Genomic DNA, 21,554 nt, shown 5'->3' on the forward strand with positions numbered 1-21,554 from the left:
AATGTCGACAAAAATGAGACAAGCAGAATGCCCTGTAGTATCATGAAAAGGGACCACATATGTCCTCAATGTTTTATCCAATAAAGGACACAAATTGCAAACCAGAAAGGGAAGACTTGGGAGTATTGAATAAGTGTATAAAAATGATCTGAAAGACAATTTCAAGTTTTATATTCATCTTGGAATAAGAAATTTGTGCTTATAAAGTGTTGGCTGACCTTTCATTTTCCTGTTTTTTAAAGCAGAGACTTAAGAATCAAACACATTAAATTGGTAGTATAAAATTTAAGTCACATTTAGGGGGAGGTTAATTAGCTTTTTTTGTTTTCTCTGTAGTAAATTTGAATTGTCCTAGAAAATCAAGAAATTGTTGTCAAAAGTTGCTGGTCAAAATGTATGTAAATGAGTGGTATGGGTTTTTATTTTTTTTTCCACAGTAATGTTATTTTATACAAAATAAAAAGCTACATATAAGATGACTCACTTTAATTGAAATAAAGGGGTGGGAATAGTCATTAAACTGTATTAAAAGTGTACTCTGAATATGTGAAAATGGCCTTGAAGACAAACAGGATGACAGGAAAAGGATGTGTTTAGTACAAGAGCTGTATACATTCTGAAGAGAGGCAGAACTGGAAGTTATGTTAGATTTGTTTGACCTTTAACTGATTAGTTTTCACTAGTAAGTCATCATGACAAAAGCTTCATCAAATATTTGACCAATGACTGTAGCAATTCTAGCTGTTGAAATGTAAATTGAGTCTTTAGATTCAAGAGTTGGTTTTGAGAATAGTATGGAGTGGTTTAGGTGGGGAGTCTGTGGTCATTTTTTGTTGTTTTTTTTTTTTTTAACTAATTTGTGAAGCGCATGATACTTATTAGTTAATGGAATATATTAATCAGTAATAAACAGTCTGGATAGGTTATGTTGCCCTATGAAGTTATTAGGATGAGTTACAAATTAATGTTTAGTTACTAAGTTTTTCAGTACACATGAATTCAAAATAAGGCAGAAAATAGGGAGGAAGGGAAAAATAGGTTAATTATGTGCTTTTATGGTAATTCTTAAAACTAGTTAATAATTCACCATGAATGGAGCTGCTTGCAAGTGTGCTTGCAACTAAATGAAGTAAAATAGATACAATCCTACTGTGTTTAAGAGTTGAGTTCATGGAAAAATTTACCAAGTGCTAGTTGTCATAGGAATGGGAACAGGGCAAAGTAACCAAAACTTATTAAATAAATAAATAATCACAATGAGGGTTTTAGGTGTTTGAGGGGGAGGAGTCAATTTGCTATGGCCAAGTACTTCACAGTTACAAAGTAAGTGAGGCTTCTGTCTTCCAGGTCTAATCCTTAAGATTACCGTAGATCACAGATGTCTTTATGTCACTAGAAGTCATTGTCCTCACTGACTTTTTATACAGTTTATTTGTACTGATGGTGAATTATGCACACAACTGTACTTGAGGGGATTAAGTTTGAGGACAATGTGTTCAAACGTACAGCTATGAAGCAGAGGCAAAATGTAGAACAATTCTGTATCATTGCTAAAAAAGTTACCCAAGTTCATGACACTTCTTAAATGCCATGCAGTAGCAAATTTAAGATCCTCTGCTTATTTTATGTACCATGTTCATGAGAGAAAGACAAGTCAGATCTAGCAGGTAGAAGAGGAGATAAAAAAGGATGGAAAATGTATTGAATAGGAGACATTACCCAACCTGGTCATATAAAATGTTCTCCAGCCATCATCTTGTGAACTATTAGCAAATAAATCCTGAGAATACAACAGAAGAGATCAAAGTATTTTTTAGGTGGTTACAGCTGTAGTGCTTTCACACTGAACCTGTTTAAAAGAACTGATGTCTTAAGAGGAACGTATGGGAACCACCCTCCATGCATCTATGCAGAAATGAGTGAAGAAAGAGTGGGATGTGGAAAACATACACTTGTTCACCTCTCAACAGCCAAGCAACTGACAAACTCTGAAAGTGTTCATATTTCTGCTGTTCTAGAAATCTCATGCAAAACCTTGAATTAGGTGCACAAAGAGCAGATACAAGTTTCAAGATAAACGGCAATTTTGCAGTATTTTTTTCTTGAATTACAAGAATATCCTATAGTGTACAGTCAAAAATGTTGTTCTGTGCCCAACTGTGATTTTATGAATGGTTAGTGTTGTTTAGAAGGTCTTTTGAGAACAGAAAGAAACAACTACATGTGGAAGGAGTTGAGAGGAAACGAGAATTTTAAAAAATTTAGGAAAGTTACTGTTTGTGTGATTGCTATTGTATTTTCATCGTACAGTTTGCAAGACATATCAAGAAATCTGAAGGCCAGAAGACACCCAAAGTTGAATTACAAATCTCAATCTATGGTGTAAAAATTCTAGATCCAAAAACAAAGGTAAGAAACTTACATGTTTATGGTTCTAAACTGGTAATTAAATATTGTTTCAACTGGTTTTAACGTTTTTATTGTTTTATATTTTTGAAAGTAATATAATGAAAGCCATTCTGTTGATGGAAAATTCTTCTAAAATGCTATTTCGTTGTTACAACATACAGGTGACATCTTTCCAGAAAGGTACAAAATACTGCAATACTCAAACTGTAGCTAAGATGGGATTTCATTTTTTTAATCCTTTCACACCAACACTTTTAAGCTGTGAGGAAGATGAACCGCTGTGGCAAAGAAATATTAACACTACATATGATAAACACCTTTCCAAATGGTCACCCAGCTGGTTGCAGGTGAATGATGAGACAATTTGTTTGCAGTGACTCATTATTCATGCTGCTGCTTTGGAGCTGAACCTCATTTTCCTGAATCTGTTTGGATTTTTTCCTCCTTTTCTTGGGTTTGGTTTTTTTTTTTAATTGTATCCCGCCTCCCTAGAATGCTTATGTTTCTCAAGTATGTTACCCACTTCTCTATAAACTTCGTGTAGCAGGCCATAAGCACTCTTGCAGGCTTTGTATCTGATGTAGCATGACAATTCCTGTCTTTTCAGCAATTAAGTCCACTGAGTCATTCTGTGGATTCTGTTCCTGTTTGCTCTGGTATTTTGGAAGGGGTTACATACTAAGCAAAACATCCTCATGGACTTCAGAGAGGAATAATGAGATAAATCCAATCAAACTAAAAAGTATTTAGTTAATCGTCGGTAATTCATAATATCTGAGTGCTCTTAGAATATTGGATTTGAGCGAACTGTTTGTTACTGATTCTTGATTCTGGATTAATTGCTACCATTCAAACCCTGATACTGCCTTTTGAGGAAAGGTAGTTTTAATTCAAGGCTATATCTGCTTGCAACCCAACCTATTTTTACTTAAGACTCTTGCTAATACTACAATTAAACAGTTCATAAGCAGAGGAGGCAAGAGATATCCATGTCAACTTTAATTGCAGTATTTGCATCTTCCTTATGTCATAGGACAGAAAGGGGTACTAAACCCCACATCCTGGGGAAAAAAAAAGAAAATATTTAAAATAGCAGTTTTAAATGCCAAAATATGATAATCTTCCAAACTCTTCCTGCAGAGATGAACAGAAAGCTATGGGATGGAAGGTTTGGAGTCTCCTTCCTCGGAGGTCTTCAAGACCTGCCTGGACATGTTCCTATGCCACCTGATCTAGGTGACCCTGCTTCTGCAGTGGGGTTGGACTAGATGATCTCTAAAGGTCCCTTCCAACCCCTACCATTCTGTGATTCTATGATTCTCATCTCTTAGCAGTGTTGTTATTACAACTCAAATGGTAATCAACTATAAGTAGTCTTTTTGTCTTTCCCACTTAAATTCTTAAAGCTACATGTAAATATAAAGTTGAATTGAGTTTTCCTTCTTTTTGCACAATTTATAAATATATTAGGAAATTACTTAAGTTGTAATAGTTGCTGATTACAAGGGTTTTTTTTCTGTGTGTTTTTGAAACAAATTACTTTAGTGGCATTACAGAGGAATATTGGTTTGTATTCATGTGATTACTATTAGTTGTAGTAAGAACAGGAGGCCTGCTCACATATCATGACTTGATTCTATAAATAATGTTATGAAAGTATAAACCTAAAAGAGTCAGAAGAAGCATATATTATATATAACTGTTTAAGAGCTACAGTAGAAAGAGTTGAAATATTAGAGACATTTTGAAACATGAGAGAAATAGGATGCACAAAAGAACAGCTGTAAAGACTGAGAAAGGGAACCCAATTCAGGCAAGGGGAAAAGATTCCCCCTGTGGTAAGGGTTTTTTGATAAACAGTTGTGTAGAGTGAGGGCATGCCTTTGTTTATGAACTTTTAGAAATCTGGGAACTCCAGTGCTGCACAAAAACTTGGGATTTTTTCATAGATAATAGTTTACATCTAAACAGCATATTTTCCTTTAAAGCAAGTAATTCTTTCCCATGTAATAAGCCAAATAAAATACCAAGAAGAAACTTGTTGAAGAGAAGCAACAATAAAAAGAAAATACTTGATATAATTTTTTCAGTCTTGTCAAGCTCTCTCAGCTGAAAAGCATTACCACTGCAACTTTTCAAACAGCTGGAACATGTTTTTTTCATGGCAAGTGAAATATAGTAAAGAAAACATGCAAATAATAATGTTTTAAGCTGTTTATGTTGCACCTTAAGTAAGCAATTATTTAGATTTATGATTTATTTCTCTGTGCCCAAGTATTTGGATAACAAAATCACTTTATTTCTGGCTTTTGTATTTAAAATAGAAAGGTAGTACTTATTTCAGTAAAACCATTTTAACTAACCATGGGAGGTGATGAAATCTAAATGTGATGTGCACCTGGAAAAAGTATTTTACATAATCAATCCCTAAACAAATTGTACAGGGACACAAAGCAACAATAAAGCCAGTTTTCTAGAACAGCAATTACTGTCCAGATAAACGCTTCCAGATAAATTCTGTCCAAACACAAACTTCCTGCTTACATTCTGTAAAAATGGGAACATTTATTAGGAGATGAGTTTGTAACTTCTGTTTTACTTCAAGTACATTTTTATGCTCGCTCATGTACAATGAGAAATATTCAGAAATGTTACTACAACTTCCCTGCTCTCAGGTACATGTGGAAATCCAGAGAATTATTTTGTGCATCTTTATCCTAAGCAACTATATTAACTTCTTGAAAATAAAATTTCTTTTTATTTGCAGGAAGTCCAGCACAACTGCCAGCTCCATAGGATATCATTTTGTGCTGATGATAAAACTGACAAGAGAATATTTACTTTCATATGCAAAGACTCAGAATCAAATAAGCATCTGTGCTATGTGTTCGACAGTGAAAAGTGTGTAAGTATGCAGGATGCTTTATAAGAATTTGTGTGACATTGCTCTGCTCTGAAATAAAACAGGAATGGTTAATGAAGGTGGGTAGCCTGCTTTTTAATTGGAGTCCTTTTGGTGTAATCTTTCATGCCAATATAGTGTCTTGTAACTTAGATGTATCAGTTTCAAGGAGAGCCTTTTTCTTCTTTGGTCTAAGGTGGTTTTCTGGGACAATTCTTCTTACTACCCAGCTCAGTGTTCTAGGCCAAGCATCTGCAATACTCTTAGAGAACAGACTGTGTCCCACCAAGCTTGAAATGTTTGCACAGCTGTTTTGCAGATATTGCTGCAACTCCGTGGCTGATGCACTCTCACAGGCTCTGCTGCTGCTGTGTCTGTCTCAGAATTTTTCTTAGATTTTTTTTTTTAACAGCAAGATTCCCTCTTCTCTGCCCACCCCTCTACCACGTCTCTCAAATTTGTTAATGCCATGATGCACTACCAGAGAATTCATTGTACCCACCAGTGATATTCTCTCCTGTCTGAGACAGAAAAGAGCAACTGTTCAAAAATGTGCAATAGCAGAAAAAAACCCAAAACTTTAGGACAGGAAATTAAGAAAATGGTGGATAGCTTAAACAGCGATGTGTTTTTACCGTGGCAGAAGGTAATTAATAAATAAAACCACTGAAATCAAGATAAAAAATCAATGTTAGGTTTTTTTAACATTCTGGAGCTTATTTTTTTGCTTTATTCTGATGTATTTGGGATATCATATAAAAGAAATACTAAGGAAACAATATTACTTTAAGAAATAGATACATATTTATTTCTATTTACATGCAATTATGTAGCATTATGTGTTACTTCACCGTGTTTTTCAGTCTGTTATTCTCGTGTGTCGCTTCTGTGTTTTCAGTAGGGATTATTTGGAAGTGCTATACATATCTGTCCATTTGTCTTCAAAATTTCTGTCCTGTGCCTATTTTCACATATTCCTGTGATTTTAAATTGCTCTTGCAGCCTCTTCGCATCAGTACCATTTTTTATTCCAGACCAATCCACTGTTTCTTCTCTCTAACCTAAAATTATTTACTGTAATCACTATGGTTTTTTCATAGAATCATAGAATGATAGGGGTTGGAAGGGACCTCTAAAGATCATCTAGTCCAACCCATCTGCCAAAGCAGGTCCATCTAAATCAAGTCACACAGGAACGTGTCCAGGCAGGTTTTGAAAACCTCCAGAGAAAGAGATTCCGCACCCTTCCTGGGCAGCCTGTGCCAGGGCTCCCTCACCCATACAGGAAAGAAGTTTTACCTCATGTGCAAGTGGAACTTCTTGTGTCCCAGCTTTTGTCTGTTACCCCTTGTGCTGTCAGTGGACACAATAGAAAAAAAGTACAGCCCCATCCTCTTGACATACACCTTTTAAATACTTCTAATTGTTTATAAGGTCACCCGTTAGTCTTCTCTTTTCTAGACTCAACAGTCCCAGACCCCACAGCCTCTCCTTTCCTCTGTTTCATTCTGTCTTCGTTGGTACTCTCAGATTTCAAAGCATCCTGCTTCAGTTGGTATTTTTAATTTCAGTTAACCTTCATTCTTCCAAGAAGATGGGACTTTGTACTCTCTCCGATCAGTACACTTTTATTTTACTCTCTAAAGCAATTCTTGTTCAGCTTTTTTTTTTTTAATGTAATTCACTATTTTTGTGTGATTTTATTTTTTAAAATAAAGTTGGCTATATGGGTTTTTTTCACAGTTTAAAGGTAGAGGGGTTAATTCTCCATTCCTGTAGAACTCAGGTCTTCACACACCTCTACTGAATGTTGCATGATGGATAAAAGACTGTGAGCGTTGTGTTCTGTACCTCTTATCTGTATGCGGCCCTTCATGTTCTTATGGATAGTGGAGGAAAAACTCACATTGGGCAAAATATTCTGCTTTCATGGGAAAAAAACAATGTCAGAATTTAATTTCAATAAACAAATGAAAATTCTAGGTTAGCTTTATCCATATTAATGGATTTTGGTTGAGTTGGGTTTTTTTTTTGGTTCCCATGAATTTATTTTTTTTTAAGTTATTACTGTGTTTATTTATAAAGGGCATATCCATATGTTCACCTTTTATTGATGCCTCTTGCAGGTCAGAACTTCTTTTCTGAAACCTGAGTATGCTCCAGAACTCCTTGCATGCTTATTTTTAAAGCAATTTTTCTGCATCAAATGTGTATACACATCATATGATGCACATCAGCATGGAACTTCCAAATTATTGTATTTTGCACATACAAATGCAAGTTCTTTTTGATTGGATTTTTGTAATCGGAAATGCTTGCACAGATAAATGTATTTATCTACTGTATGCTGTTTGGGATTTTATAGGACTTGTAAAAGTAAGTGTTGAAATCTAAGTTGAAAAGCAGTAGGGCTCAAAACATCCATTAATATGCCAACATTATTCCTTTAAAACTAAAGCAATTTATTCAACCCAAAGTATTTTTAAGTTGCTCTGTTAACATTTTCTGTCAAGGTGTTATGCTGATGTGTGTTTGCCATGCCCCTTTGCAGTGTTGACTTCATGACAGATGAAGTAAAACCGTTGAACACGAAACATGGTGTATTTTGTCATCATCTGAAATAAAAGTAATTATATAAAATATTCTTAAAATACTAATTTCAGTCTTATATTTTGTGTAAAGGCAGAAGAAATAACTTTAACAATTGGTCAAGCATTTGACTTAGCTTACAGGAAATTTCTGGAATCTGGAGGAAAAGACGTTGAAACAAGGAAACAAATTGCTGGTTTACAAAAAAGAGTAAGTTCTGAACTATGTTTTTTCTAAAGAGATAAAAAAAGATGCTGCTGTATTTGTGATATCTGCTTTCTATGACAGTATAATTTCTAGTGTTATTTTCAGATTTCTAATAATTGCAATAGATACTAAAAAAAAAAGAAAAAAGACCTGATATCTGTGAAACTATATTTCATGTTTTGCTGTCTTGCAAGGTCATTAAAGAACAACGTTGAAATATGGAAGATACAGAGATTGTTGTTGAAAGTAATATCCCAATAGCTGTTGCAATAACCACTTGTTTTGTAGATTCAAGAATTAGAAACTGAAAACACAGAACTGAAGAATAAAGTTCAAGATTTGGAAAACCAGCTAAGAATAACACAACTACACGCATCTCCAGTAAGTATCTGAACAAAACACTTATTTCTGAGCTTATTCTAAATTTATAGTCATTGTGTTACACTAATTATTAACATGCATACTTTGATTGTGATTAACGTATAATGATCATGTAATGTATCTGTTGAAATACAGCATTGAAGTAACAGTAGAATTGTGACAAGCCAACAAAAGTGCAAATTGACTTCTTTCAAATTGTGGTTCTTTAATCCCCTTGTTAAACCTATTTGTTTATGTGTAAAAACAGTAAAAATGCTTTCTAGTAGACACCTCAGCATGCCAGCTAAGAATGAAGAGCCCTGTTCTGCACATAAAGGATCCGATTCACAAATGCTGCTTGGATTTTTTCTAAGAACTTTTTGTCACAAGCATATTGTCACTTACAACTGACATTTTCTAAATTACCTGTAAAATTTTTGTCTGTCTTTCAAAGTAGTAATTAACATTGGATGTGTAGGTAAAAAGGAGCAAAGGCAGATTCCTCATTATTGCAAAATTTCTGACATGCTGCAGTTCTTTCAGATGATCACAACAAAAGTATTTTTAAGTGATTGACTGACAATTACTTATATCTACGCAGGAGCTCTAAAACTTACCGGTTGCATTGTAGACTGATTCTAATGCCTCCTCTCTCTTAAAAGTGTTTTCTATCAATACAGCATTAGGTAACTGTGAAAATAAATAAAATTACTGAATGTATGTATAGCAGAATCTTAGTAGAAGATGTGTTACTTTTTGGCCCACCTTCTTTCTGCCCTGAATGTGCACTACTTCACTTTAAATGGATGTTTAGAAATTTGGGCAATGTAAAAGCATGTAATGGTGATGAAAATTTTTCAGTTGTGTCTATATACTCTCTAGATGTTGATCAGATATTTGTTCCTCCGAGAAACTGTCTTTTCATTTTATTAAGATCTGTTAGGAGGAGAGAGCACCTGAAATTATAAATACTGCTAACTGCCTTAGTGAAAATTATAAATTACAGATGTCTTGTCACTTATGAAGCATTTGCTGATAGGTAATCAACTTTAATGCTAGACTTAAAATCCATTTGATCAATTCTTTAGTCCTTTCCTCAGCTGGAATGGCAGCTAGTTTATTTATTAACTTAGTAACTAAATGCATCTTTGAACTCAATTAAACAGACTCTCAAGTCTGTTGTGGTAGATGCAATTCCCTTTCATTTAAATTAATGAAGAACTTGGTAATTGCATTTAGCAAAAAAGGTAAAGAGAGTTATTAATAATGACCAAAACAATCCTGTAGCTTGTGATTTGTTTTGTCTTTTAAGACAATAGTGTCACATTTCTCACTAAAGAGTTAAAATCTAAATTTGTAAATTTGCCAGCGAATTGTAAATTCTCTAGCTAAATGATGTTTCATTGTTAACTACTGTTGGTTCAATTAATGTGTATATTACTTAAACAGAACTTACACTACAATAAAATCATACAATACTGATAATTATGGATAATACAATATTAGCTAATTTTAATAAATCACTATCAGCTAGTAGCTTTCACATATATTTGTTATTGCTTTGTTTACTTCTTAATCTTGAGAAAGAAAACTGCAGCATTTTCTTGTCAAAAATTACTTGAGTTTCCTCACAATTACAATTTCAGTAAGAGCCATCTAACAGCCTGTTTAATAACAAAATCAATTCTGAAAATAAATAGCTTACATAAATGAAGCAGAATATCCAACGTGGGGAATGGTGTCTCATCTGATTAATTTCCTAAGTGCTTTTGGTGGAAAGCTTACTTCCCTACAGATATTCTTCGTGTTACATACTATGAACCTAACATAATCATCCTTGTGATTAAAAACAGATTGATTAAATATAAATTTAGGTTTCCTCACAGCTCTCATATCCATGCTGTTGAGTTGTAAAGAGATGCCAATGCCATATGAGAGCTTTCTGAAGCTTTTTTAGACATAAGTGATACGGTTTATTTATATTTCATTAATTTGACACAGCTATACCAGTCAGTCCTTACCTGTCAGTCCAGTTTGATGTTATTCTATGTGCTGAGGTCTAGAGAAGGATTGTTTAATGATAGGTGGAAAGTTTAAACACCCATCCTTGATACTCAATATGATAAAAAGTACACATGCCACTAACTGCCGTCACAGTAGTTTGTAGAGAAATGTTCAGTTTCCAGCAGCTAGCTCCAGATGTTTATCAAGTTACTTCTGCTTATGCTTAGATAGTACCTTGGATGTTCATATCTTATGCTTTCCTTTTTTTATTTGATTGTTTGCATGCTGTTTGTACTTTCTCAACGTTTGCCAGATGCGCTGAAGAAGCTTTCCTATCTTATAGGTCATTGACTGTGCTCTTCCTTTGGTGATAAATGCATGGTCACAGAAACACTTGGCACTTCAGAGGTCAACACTTGTGACTTGATTAAACAAGTAAATACTTAAATAACAGAAGACGTGTTAAGGGCCTGTAATGACAGTTCACAGACATGACAAATGTAAACATTGTAATCACACTGTGTGCTATGTCCTCTTCTCTTTCAGTCACCAGCCCCGTGGAAAGGGGACAACAAGCCATTCAGTCTAAGCAGGGATAATTTAAGACCAAAAATGGATGTATGTTTTCCTTCTCTATGAGAGAAGGCTTTAAAGGTTTTAGTTTTTATTGCCCTTGTAGTTTGAAACGGTGCTATCATAGCCACCAAGTGATGTCATTGTCATGCTCTGACTGTTAAAATACTGATGTAGGACAGATTGACTTTCCCACTTGTCAGTAACTGAGCAGCTGTGCTCAATTTATATGCAGCATTAGATCATCTTTTCTTTACTCCTGCTTCTTCCTTTGAAGTTGAATGATTTTTGTGTCCTTTTTGTGGTAAATAGAAAATACCTTCAGAAATTTGAAATCCACTTCTGCTGTTATTTCACTGACTCTTGGTACTGTTGGTTTTTTTTAAAACATGCAGTTTCTGACAATGAAGCTAAAACTCACTGATTCCCAGACCATTTTCCCATGAACAGGACCAGATTGCATCTCCTGTTCTCACTTCAGGATCAAAAAGACAATGGAATCTGAAAGCATCTTTAAACTCTGGATGGATAACTTTGGCTTATTGCACATTTTTTAAAAAAATCTAGTCTCAGCATGCTTCAGTTCTAAGTTTGTCATTTTAAATAAACTCTTCTAACTTCTTGTCATGTAAAATACTTTGGGTCAAATGTAATAGTATCAAGACTTTATATCCTTTTTTACTTCTGAAATATTTTTAAAATATTTTATCTGTAGTTTATCAAAGATGGTACTCCAGAACAAATTAGACATACCAGGCTGGACTGCAGTATGTGACTTCACTGACAGATTTACGTACCTAAAAGGAGTCGGTCACGTGTTCACATCTTAAACTCTTGCATATTAATGCAGAACACTTTATTTGCAAAATATATTCCTGGAACATCTTAAATTGCTGATAAAGCCACTTGATAATGGCTTTAAACTGAAAGAAGGTAGATTTAGATTAAATATTAGGAAGGTTTCTCTGTGAGGGTGGTGAGGCACTGGAACAGGTTGCCCAGAGAAGCTGTGGATGCCCCATTCCTGGAAGTGTTCAAGGCCCATGGCAGGAGGGGTAGAACTGAATGATCTTTAAGGTCCCTCCAACCCAAACCATTCTGTGATCTCTAACAAGAAAATGTGTACAAAGAATATTACACATGGTGACTTAGCCAAAATCCATCAGGGATCTAACTAGAGAAGAAAATGAAAGCAGTGAATTGTAAGCTGAAGCTACATTTCAAGAACAGAATTAAAAATATTTTATATGATTGATAATTTCACATGTAAGAGAGTATTTTTCCAGCTAAACTATCATACTAATTGTTTTAATTGAATTATTTTAAAGTCAATAATAATAAAGTGTTTATTGTGAGCTTTCAGTTGCTGTATTTAAAAAAAACACCAAAACTAGTCACATGAGAAAATTTAAGGTAATAAAAATTAAGGATAACTTTGCTCTCTCCAGTTCATAAGTAGTGGAAATTAGAGAAATCCAAAGGGAAATCTAAATCTGCTTTTGTGTGTCTTCTTGCTTGCATTGCAGGTTTTTTTGCAGGCCATGTAAGGGTTTATTTGAGGATTTATTTTAAATTACTGGCAGACTGAAATGGTTGCATATGCATGAAGAATGCAATTACATACCCTTTACCTTTTTGCAACATGAAAGCAGGTACAAAGCAGTGACAGCACTAAGCTTCTGCTTTTGAGGGATACATTAGCTGTCAAAATTATATTGTTGTTTGATTACCAATATCACTACAAAAATTTTCTGTGGTTGCTATAAATCTAGCCAAATGGTCAAATCAACAACAGTCTAATTTAAGTATTTTTTTCTATCAGTTCATAAACTGTATGGGAAAATTAAATTTTCTTTCTGAACCTATTAAAAAAGCCATTAAAAGTAGTGAGGTCATAGTTGGAAATGAAAAAAAGAGAATCAGGTTGTATAACCAAATATTTTGGCATAAAATATATTATGAAAATTGAATGTCAAATTATTAATGTGCTTTACAATATTACTGTCAGAGTATTGTGACTATTTAGATTTGAGTTTGTTCAGCACATTCAGGAAATAATAAACTGCCTGGAGACAGATTTTTTCTGCTTTGGGACAATGTTCTTATATCTTGATAAATCTTTAAAAAGTTATTTGCTAAAATGTCTGTATTTGCCAATGCAGAATTGTTATGCAACAGAAAGTCTTTTTTTTTTTTTTTCATTTTGTGAATGGATCTGTCAAAGTCGTAGTATACCAACATAGGAGTTTCCTTAAAATAGTTTGCCTTTATGGCTGTGCTTACATGTGCCATGGGAAATGTTGGCATGGGGTATCTCTTTTGTCTCTGGCTCCCTTGCATGTACGGCCAAAGTTTCCATTACTTTTATATCTGTCCTGTTTACTTTTCATCTGTTTTCGTGGCTTGGCGACACATTAGTCACTGGTCTTTTTTGCATTTGGTATTGATTATACAAAGACAATCTGATTTTCATTTCATTGTTTGCTTGTGATGACACTGCTCAAGATTGTATTAGAATGAGTCTTTGGATGCTGCTGCTGTGTATAAATCTAACCTCCACAGATCAGAGCATCCCTGGGAGTGCTGTTTCACATGGCATCTTTTGCTATTTATATTGCTAGTGTTGTCTACAGCAGCCTGGGTGACCTGTACACACAGCCTCTGTGTGGTTTAACAGTTAAGAAACAGTTAGCACTCTCATTGTTACAGTCTGTAAACCATTGCAGGCCACTAAGGAACTTTCAATGAGATAAGATGTTTTTAGTCTGGTTTGGGCTTGGCTACAGTTTATCAGGCATACCTTTAAGTTTTTCTCTTTGAGTGACATCTTTAAGGCAGAGAATAATTTGTGATATCTACACAACTCTAAACTTAGAAGGAAACAGGAATATTCAGGAAAATAACTTAAAGAGAGAACGATGAAATATGTGAAAAGCAGAATTGAAAGGGAGCAGGAAAAGGTATTGGGTGACACAACCACAAAAGGAACAGTGTTCTATTTACCATCAGTAATGTCAAAGAAATTGTATGTAATATATATTCTTATCATGGCAGTGTTGCAAAAAAACCCTCTATTTTTAAATGGAGCATTAAAGATACTGATTGATTAGGCCTTTTTTTTTCAAGTTCTTTCTAATTGTGACTTAGAAACATAGGCCACCTGCACCTATTACTCTCATTAAAAAGCTTTAACATGCTCATGAGAAAACCTCAAGATAAACGTTGGACCTGTATGCTTATTTCAGAAAACACTTTTGGAATGTGTTAAGGGATATCACTTGATTCATGTTTCCATTAAGACTGCCAGGTGGGAAAATTCACAATGCACATTTTCTTTCTTTGCTTGTCTTCTATTCTCTTGGTTTTATAATATTTTGTATTCAGTTCAGTGAGCATTTCCTCATGGAGGTTTAAAACTTGATTCTATTTATGATGTTAAAAAAAAACCATTTGAAATTGCCTATGTGAGATTTCATGTCACTGAAAAAGCTCTAAATTAACTGAAGACATAGCAGTTAATGAAACTGCTAATGCTTATACAGTATTTATTAATTGGTAAATTAATGTATCCTTAGTAATCCCAAATCCCCAGTAGCTTGTAATCAATGATTTTGTAACTAAGTGCATAATTTCCAGTTCAAGGTCACTTACAGTTCACGATAGCACTCACTGTGATTATCCACTGTGACTGTTCTGTGTATTACTGAGTTGAATGTTCCAAGGAAGAGAAACGTTTTATAATTCATTAATACACTTACTTGATTCCTGTGTATGACACGGAGATTGCAATCAATGTCTTGAGACATCCATTAAAAAGAAACAATTTTGAAAGGATTTCTTGATTAATGACAACTCATATGTGCTACATTTTCTAGTGTGATACAGCCAAACAGTGCATCTTCAGCATCATGCTAAGCAGAATGAGTCAAAAATAAATCTTTGACAGGCACATAATGCCATCTAATGACAATAGAGACTAAGTCCATTGAACTGGTATGTTCATTTCATTAGGAATTATTTAATGTTGTTTTCATGTATTGATAAAATGCGGTCTAAATTGGAAAGTAATAGATCATCTTGACCCATACTACATGTTCAGTATTACACAGTGAGAAGCTTGGGCAAAATATAATTGCCATATAAAATTACAATTTAATATATTTTTACTATATTTTCTTCCTTTTAGTTTAAGAATATGAAATTTCAGAACTTATACCCTTTTTTTGGTCTGTTTCTTCTGCATTTCTTGAATCTGCTGTTATTTTCTACATTTTAAAATCCTTCTCTTTGTGACCGTCCAATTATTATTTTCAATTGCTGAAAGTGCTTCCCTGATGTAACTGTTCTGTGTGTGGGCTGCTTGAATACATAGGGCTGTAAGCAGAAGGTGGCTGTCAGCCTCATACGTCTTCCTGAGTGACTTTCTGGGTGCACAGCACAGATCCCAGTTCCCAGATACCATGGTAGCACTCTCCAAATGAAGAACTGCTGGTGAAAAGTCGTTGATGAGACACATTCACAAAACTGCTGTATGAAGTTCAACACCCTAAATGGTGTGAAATGTCCTGAGATCATCACTTGTTAGATAAACAGGGAGAGATGTGACTGCTCAATGTTCAAGGCTTGAGTGATATAAATATATTTGGGTTTTTTATTGAAACTTTTCATTGCCTGGATTTGTTGATAAATGTTCATTATTTTATAATTTACCACTTTACATCCTACAGGCTTTTTACTGGTTTCTGAATGAGGTTTTTTTATGTAATACACATGCTTTCTTATGAAAACTACTCATCCTTTGCTGTTCTGCATTTCAGGGAAATATTTTGTTCCTTAATTTGATTGTTGGTATTTACCATCTTCCAGTGTTTACTGTTATGAGATCTAGTTTTCCATATATATGTATAGCAGCCTATATTACATAGTAGTAATTACGCAAGTCTCTGACCTATCACTAGATTCTTGAAATAATAACCAAAATTCCTTGTGTTGTCGTTTTTTGCTTTCATTTTTAATCAATTATCATTCCAAACTCCTCTGTTTCACAGTTCCGGCATGGCAACAAATGAATTCTTTGGTTTTTTTTCTTATGAACAACACATTTTGAATAGAAATCTTTCTGATTTTGCCGGTGTTCTCGTAAGGATGGCATTGCTACCAAATTTGGATTCCTATACATGGTTTCTCTGTAAAGAAAGTGAAGAAAGGAACTAAAGACCTAATTTGAAAGGATTTGAAATGTTTTGTTTTCTACATAACTCTGAAAAGAAATTATTTTAAATCATTTATTAAATCCCACAAAGTGATACAGACTTCTGATGAAATAATCAAGTTGTATCAATTGTGTAACACTATATGAAGAGAGTAAAAATTCAGGTTTTTTGCTGCATGTATCTACCACTGCTTCAGACTGGGCAAGTTGGATTTTTGGATAAGATGCATACAGCACAGATGCAGTTCCTACCTTCTCAGTGTATAAACTCTTAGCCTTAGACTAGAAGAGCTGTCTTCTGTCTGTTCAGTCCCCTCTGTTAAAATTTGAAGATGAATCTGTCCTCTAAAGCCTTGTTTTAACTGTCCAATGCTGTTTTCCTCAGATTTCGAAGTAGGAATTACAACTTGGCTCCAACAGAAATATTACTTGAGCACGCTTCTTAAATCAAATATTTAAAAACACTTCCTTTTTACTTTTCTTTCTAGGATCAGTCCTAAAGGCTCTTTGTTTCTAATTTCACCTAGACAAAATCCCTTTATTTTGAAACCTTTCAGGACTGCAGATATTTCTCATTCAAGCAAAGAGCCCTCAGCTTCACTCTTGATACACAATGGCAATTTCTGCCAGTTAATACTTAGAGTTTATGCTTACAGTTAAATACTTCCCAGTCATATGAGGCAACCAGCTTCAGGTTCTTGTCTGCCTAATTCAGACCAGAACCTTGTAGTTACTACTTTGTCATCTTAGGTGAGCACTCTTACGATCTGTCTTCTGGTGTGAACATTACTCCTTTGCTACTGTTCAAAGCTGTTCTGTGAATTTGTTAAGAGATCCAGAGAATCTTACAATTTTCATTGCTTTTATTTCTCCAGCAGCAAAGTTTTATTCTGTCCTGTATCCTATGCTGCTGTTGTAGGAACAGGAGGACTCCTTTGCTTTGCAACAAGTCGTCTTAACTTTTGAAAATACAAAGGTCAATTTGTTTTTCATCCTCATATAAAATATGCAGATGGGTACCATAAATGTTCAGGTGCTCAACTTCTGTGAATGGGAAAATACAACAAAGCTTATTATTAATGTAAATGTTAAAATGTATGCACTGCAAGCTTTTACTGCAAGAAGATTTTAGTTAAATAATGTTCTTTAAATGTTGGTGGGATATAAATGATACGTGTTTCCTGGTTTGGAGAAAGAAAATGCTGACCTGTGCTGTAACCAGCAAAGTAACTCTCCTCCCCAGCTATGTGCTTACTTGCTAATTGACGTGTGCAGATACGAGATATTACTGATATGATGCCTGTGTTCATTTTATGTGGCATAATTATCAAGGAGGAAGTCATCTTCATTCCAGTGAACACTGGGTTACCTCTTACTGTGTTGTAATTTTAAATTTTCTTCCAAAACGTGTCATGTAACTATAGCACTGAACAGCAAGTTGCTGACGAACTTTTTTGAAGTATGAAATGTGGGGTTTTTTCCTTCTTTCCCTCCATGTTCTGTTCCTCAGAATATTTTCTCTTTCTGTGATTCCTTTTCAGCTGCTGCACATAAAGTTTGATAATGATGAACATATGTTTCAAAGACCCTCTACTTTTTTCTGGTGTAACAATGAGGACTCACCTCCTTGTTTAGATATCTCTTCCATTACACTTACTCCTAGGAGTTCTCCTGACTCTAGACAACCATCTGGATTATTAATACCACCACCTTCAAAAAGTGGTCTTCCAAAGCCAACCAGTGAATACAGCTGCCCGAGACCTCGTGTAATTCTGCTGTGCAAAAGCTGTTTCAGTTTTTTTTGGGCTTTCATGTGTTCTCTGTTCTATCTTGTATTAAAAATGCATTTTGTACAGTGATTAAAGTACATAGCAGATGTATCTTAAATTCTCTAGGGATACTTTTAAAAATGTGGAATTTGTGAAGATTTATTCTTAATTTCTACTTAGCTTTTTCTCCCCCACCCCCAAAACATAAACTTAATTTTCCCAAAGTGTTTAAATTAGTCTGTAGGTGAATTATCTCCGTGTTATCTGACAATCTTATGTTAAAATTCTTTATATTAAGAACAGTTATTCTAAAAACCCAATTCTAAAGGTCCAACTTCAACAGCTTTTCTTCCCTCTCCATAAATTAATAGAAATAAATCAGCCATTAAATATCTTTTAGTATACTTTATAAAAACTCTGTGCAAAATGAAGATTGAAAATTATTACATACTAAATGGTCATATTGCTTGCTTTGTCGTAGTAATATGCTTATGCTCTCGACTTTTCTTCCATATGCAAGTGTCGTTTGGCTGTATTTGGCAAACATCCTTGCTTTCTGCATGTGTTCACTAGATAAAAATGCTTCTTGTGCTCAAATGTATTCAATATATACATTTCTTATAATAATTACATTGTAGTTTTGCTTAAACTAGCTCTATCAGTAGTATCAAAATTGCTAGTAACTTCAGCAAACTGGCATAGAGACAGAAAATTAAAGTGTAGCATTTGATTCTGCATTTTTTTGCCTAAAAGATTCATTTAAGACTGAACATAAGTACTGTTTGTTTATTTACAAACCTTCTAGGTAGCTATAAACACTTAGCAAATAAGGAGAATCTTCATTAGCATTTACTATCTCTGAGACGTTCTACGATTATCTACCAATATTGATGGGGAATATAAGTTAATATATAGCATATAGTGCATTAAACCTGATACCACCTTCTTGGTGCTGACAAAAACCTATCTATAATCAGAGAGAGATTTGTCTGTATGAAGAAAGGAATATGAGAGCCATTGTAACTTTATTTTGGGTCAAACACATCTATTGCCCTGCTTTGAGTGGAAGCAGATGACATCCAGTGATACTAAAAAGATATATTACATCACATTATATTACATTATGTTACATTGTATGCAGGGTCCATGACCATAATAAGAGCCTATTGTGTCTAAACACTATGCACTGAAATCTTTTCACAACAGTCTTTGAAGTTGCAGCACTCACTCATGATGAGGGCAGTAAGAGTTCTGTATGTGTGAAAATCTTAAAAATTATTATTTTATGAAGTTACTTCATTTGTGATCTCTTGCCATTTTTGAAAAATAGAACAAAGAAAAAGTAACATGTTAAATGTGGATTAAAAAAAATAAAAAAAGACCTTGTTTGGCAGGTTTTTTTGCTTGGTATATTTCACTATACCTAGGTAGAAATATCTCAGTGCTTTTTTAAGATAGTGTAGAGTTATAGGTCTCTCTTAATCCAAATTTAAAATGTGAATTCAAAACCCATAGGAAATGTAGAACTTCAGAGTGTAACTTTCTCTTTAAGCAGGGTATTCAGTGGAGGACTGTAGATCAATAATATCCTTTTCTTCCTTTTTAGCAGCCTCAGTCCCCAGAGAGAAATAGAAGTAGTTCAGGGATACCTATAGACTTTGTTTAACAATCTACGGCATGTGCAGTCAGAGGACAACTGCAGTTCCTTCAGCAGAGGTACTAAACAAAGTGGCATTCCAAAATAAGGTTTAAGACCACGAATCTCTCATAGATCAGCAGTGCTAAAGACTACCTACTTGTTAGGTTTTCGTATTCATCTGTTCTGAATAAAAAGCTCCATGTGACTCATTTAACTTGTGCTTTAAAATTTTCATGGGAGTATTTTGAAAATGAATCTTATTTCAGGGTAGCAGGCTTTCCCTGTGCCTGGCTATATAATCTTTCTAATGCATAGAATATAGGGGGTTTTGTGTTGTCTTAGTAATAACAGTAACATGCAAACTAGTTTTGCAAATATATTTTGCCTTCAGCCTGTTAATCAGCTTTCATCTATTTCATCACTTATCTTTAGTGTTCAGTTTATTCTGACTTGATGTGCCTCGTTTGTGTCCTGAAGTAGTGGACTGGTTTATTCAAAAATAAACATGGTTGTAGAACCATAGTAATTTGGGGGTTTAGGGTTGCTTTGTTTATCCAGTATTTTTTTGAACCCTTCCAAATTCCTGGACCTTACTAATGAAATCTCTTCTGTTTCATGTTCAAGGATGAGAGTTTAATTTTTTTTAAATACTATTCAGTGTGTTGCATGTGTAGATTGAAAAAATGCATTTGAAGCTTTGATCACACCAAGTTTTTTAGGTTGTCAAATAAGCAAGCATGTAAGGAAGAAGTAGCAAACAAGAAGTACTAGGATTGTGTCTTTTAATTTTAGCTACTTGTTCTGTGCACTCAGCATTTTGTTGTTGCACTATTACCTTAAATGGGTCTTGTGAACATGCATTACATCTGCGACAAAGAACTGCTTGACACCAGCTTTTTCAGGTTTAACTGTGATATGTTTCTGGCTGTATGAGATGGACTGAAAATGGAAAATTACAGTACTGCTTGTGTATTGGAGAGTTTTAGCATGTCTCAGACTCTGAACTGCAAATGCCATTTGCTTGGTGTCAGGGAGCTGTTTTTTGCATGCTAATGGTTATTTTTAACTTTTTTGAAAACATGGCTCTTATCTGCATGCTGAAGAATTCAGTATTGTGATCTTTTTCCTGTGAAATATTGCCCTAATATTTATTGTCCTTATTGTAGGCAGGCAGTGTGACACCTAAATCACCCTCCACTGACATCTTTGATATGGTTCCCTTTTCTCCCATATCCCCTCAGTCATCAACACCTACCCGCAATGGTACACAGCCTCCTCCAGTACCCAGTAGATCTACAGAGATCAGTAAGTTTTGTAACAACTGACCTAATTTTTGCTTACGTTATATTTTTTTAATAAAGCTTCTTTAAAGATTTACATACATTTTGCATGAAAACACAAATACTGTTTTTGTAAATCGGATTCAAGAATGCCATTTCATCTTTATACCATCTTCCCAAAGTCGTTGATGTTGCTGCCAAGTTGCATTATAAACACATTTATTTACATGCTGGAACTATAATATAAACAGTTGAATGGGTTTGGTTGGGGATTTTAACTTGGCTTTTTTTTACAGTATCTTTTTTGTTTCTTTTCAATAAATACTTCCTGTTAGTTCTTTCCTTGTCAAGCCACAGTTGTATCATCTAAAGCCTACATTTCTGGGGAAGACAGTGGGTGGAGTAAGTATGGTGATGATGGTGCAGAAAGGAAAGCAGAAGAAAACCCTCAAAATGTAGACTGTCTTGGACTGCTATTTTTAATAATACTTTTCAAATCATCTACAGCTTTGTTTTTCAGTTGTAATTGATGACCCCTTCCAGATTTGTGAACCACTCCTAAAAGGTCTTCAAAGAGGATTAGTAGCTATTTTATTTTCAAAAGGTGTGA

At 34.4% G+C, this 21,554-nt stretch overlaps 1 protein-coding gene across 2 annotated transcripts in view; it reads left to right on the plus strand.

The window, feature by feature from the left end:
- The window catches only part of GULP1 (GULP PTB domain containing engulfment adaptor 1), a 169,109-nt gene that overhangs the window by 129,555 nt on the left and 18,000 nt on the right, over window positions 1–21,554 (plus strand). For both annotated transcript variants that reach the window (XM_062002897.1, XM_062002898.1), the window contains exons 5-9: window positions 2,311–2,409; window positions 5,177–5,314; window positions 7,994–8,110; window positions 8,396–8,488; window positions 20,831–20,969. In XM_062002897.1, coding sequence (XP_061858881.1) covers window positions 2,311–2,409; window positions 5,177–5,314; window positions 7,994–8,110; window positions 8,396–8,488; window positions 20,831–20,969 — 586 coding nt within the window. The remainder of the gene's footprint in view (window positions 1–2,310; window positions 2,410–5,176; window positions 5,315–7,993; window positions 8,111–8,395; window positions 8,489–20,830; window positions 20,970–21,554) is intronic.

This window comes from Colius striatus, chromosome 9, assembly GCF_028858725.1.
Source record: "Colius striatus isolate bColStr4 chromosome 9, bColStr4.1.hap1, whole genome shotgun sequence".
Lineage (NCBI taxonomy): Eukaryota > Metazoa > Chordata > Aves > Coliiformes > Coliidae > Colius > Colius striatus.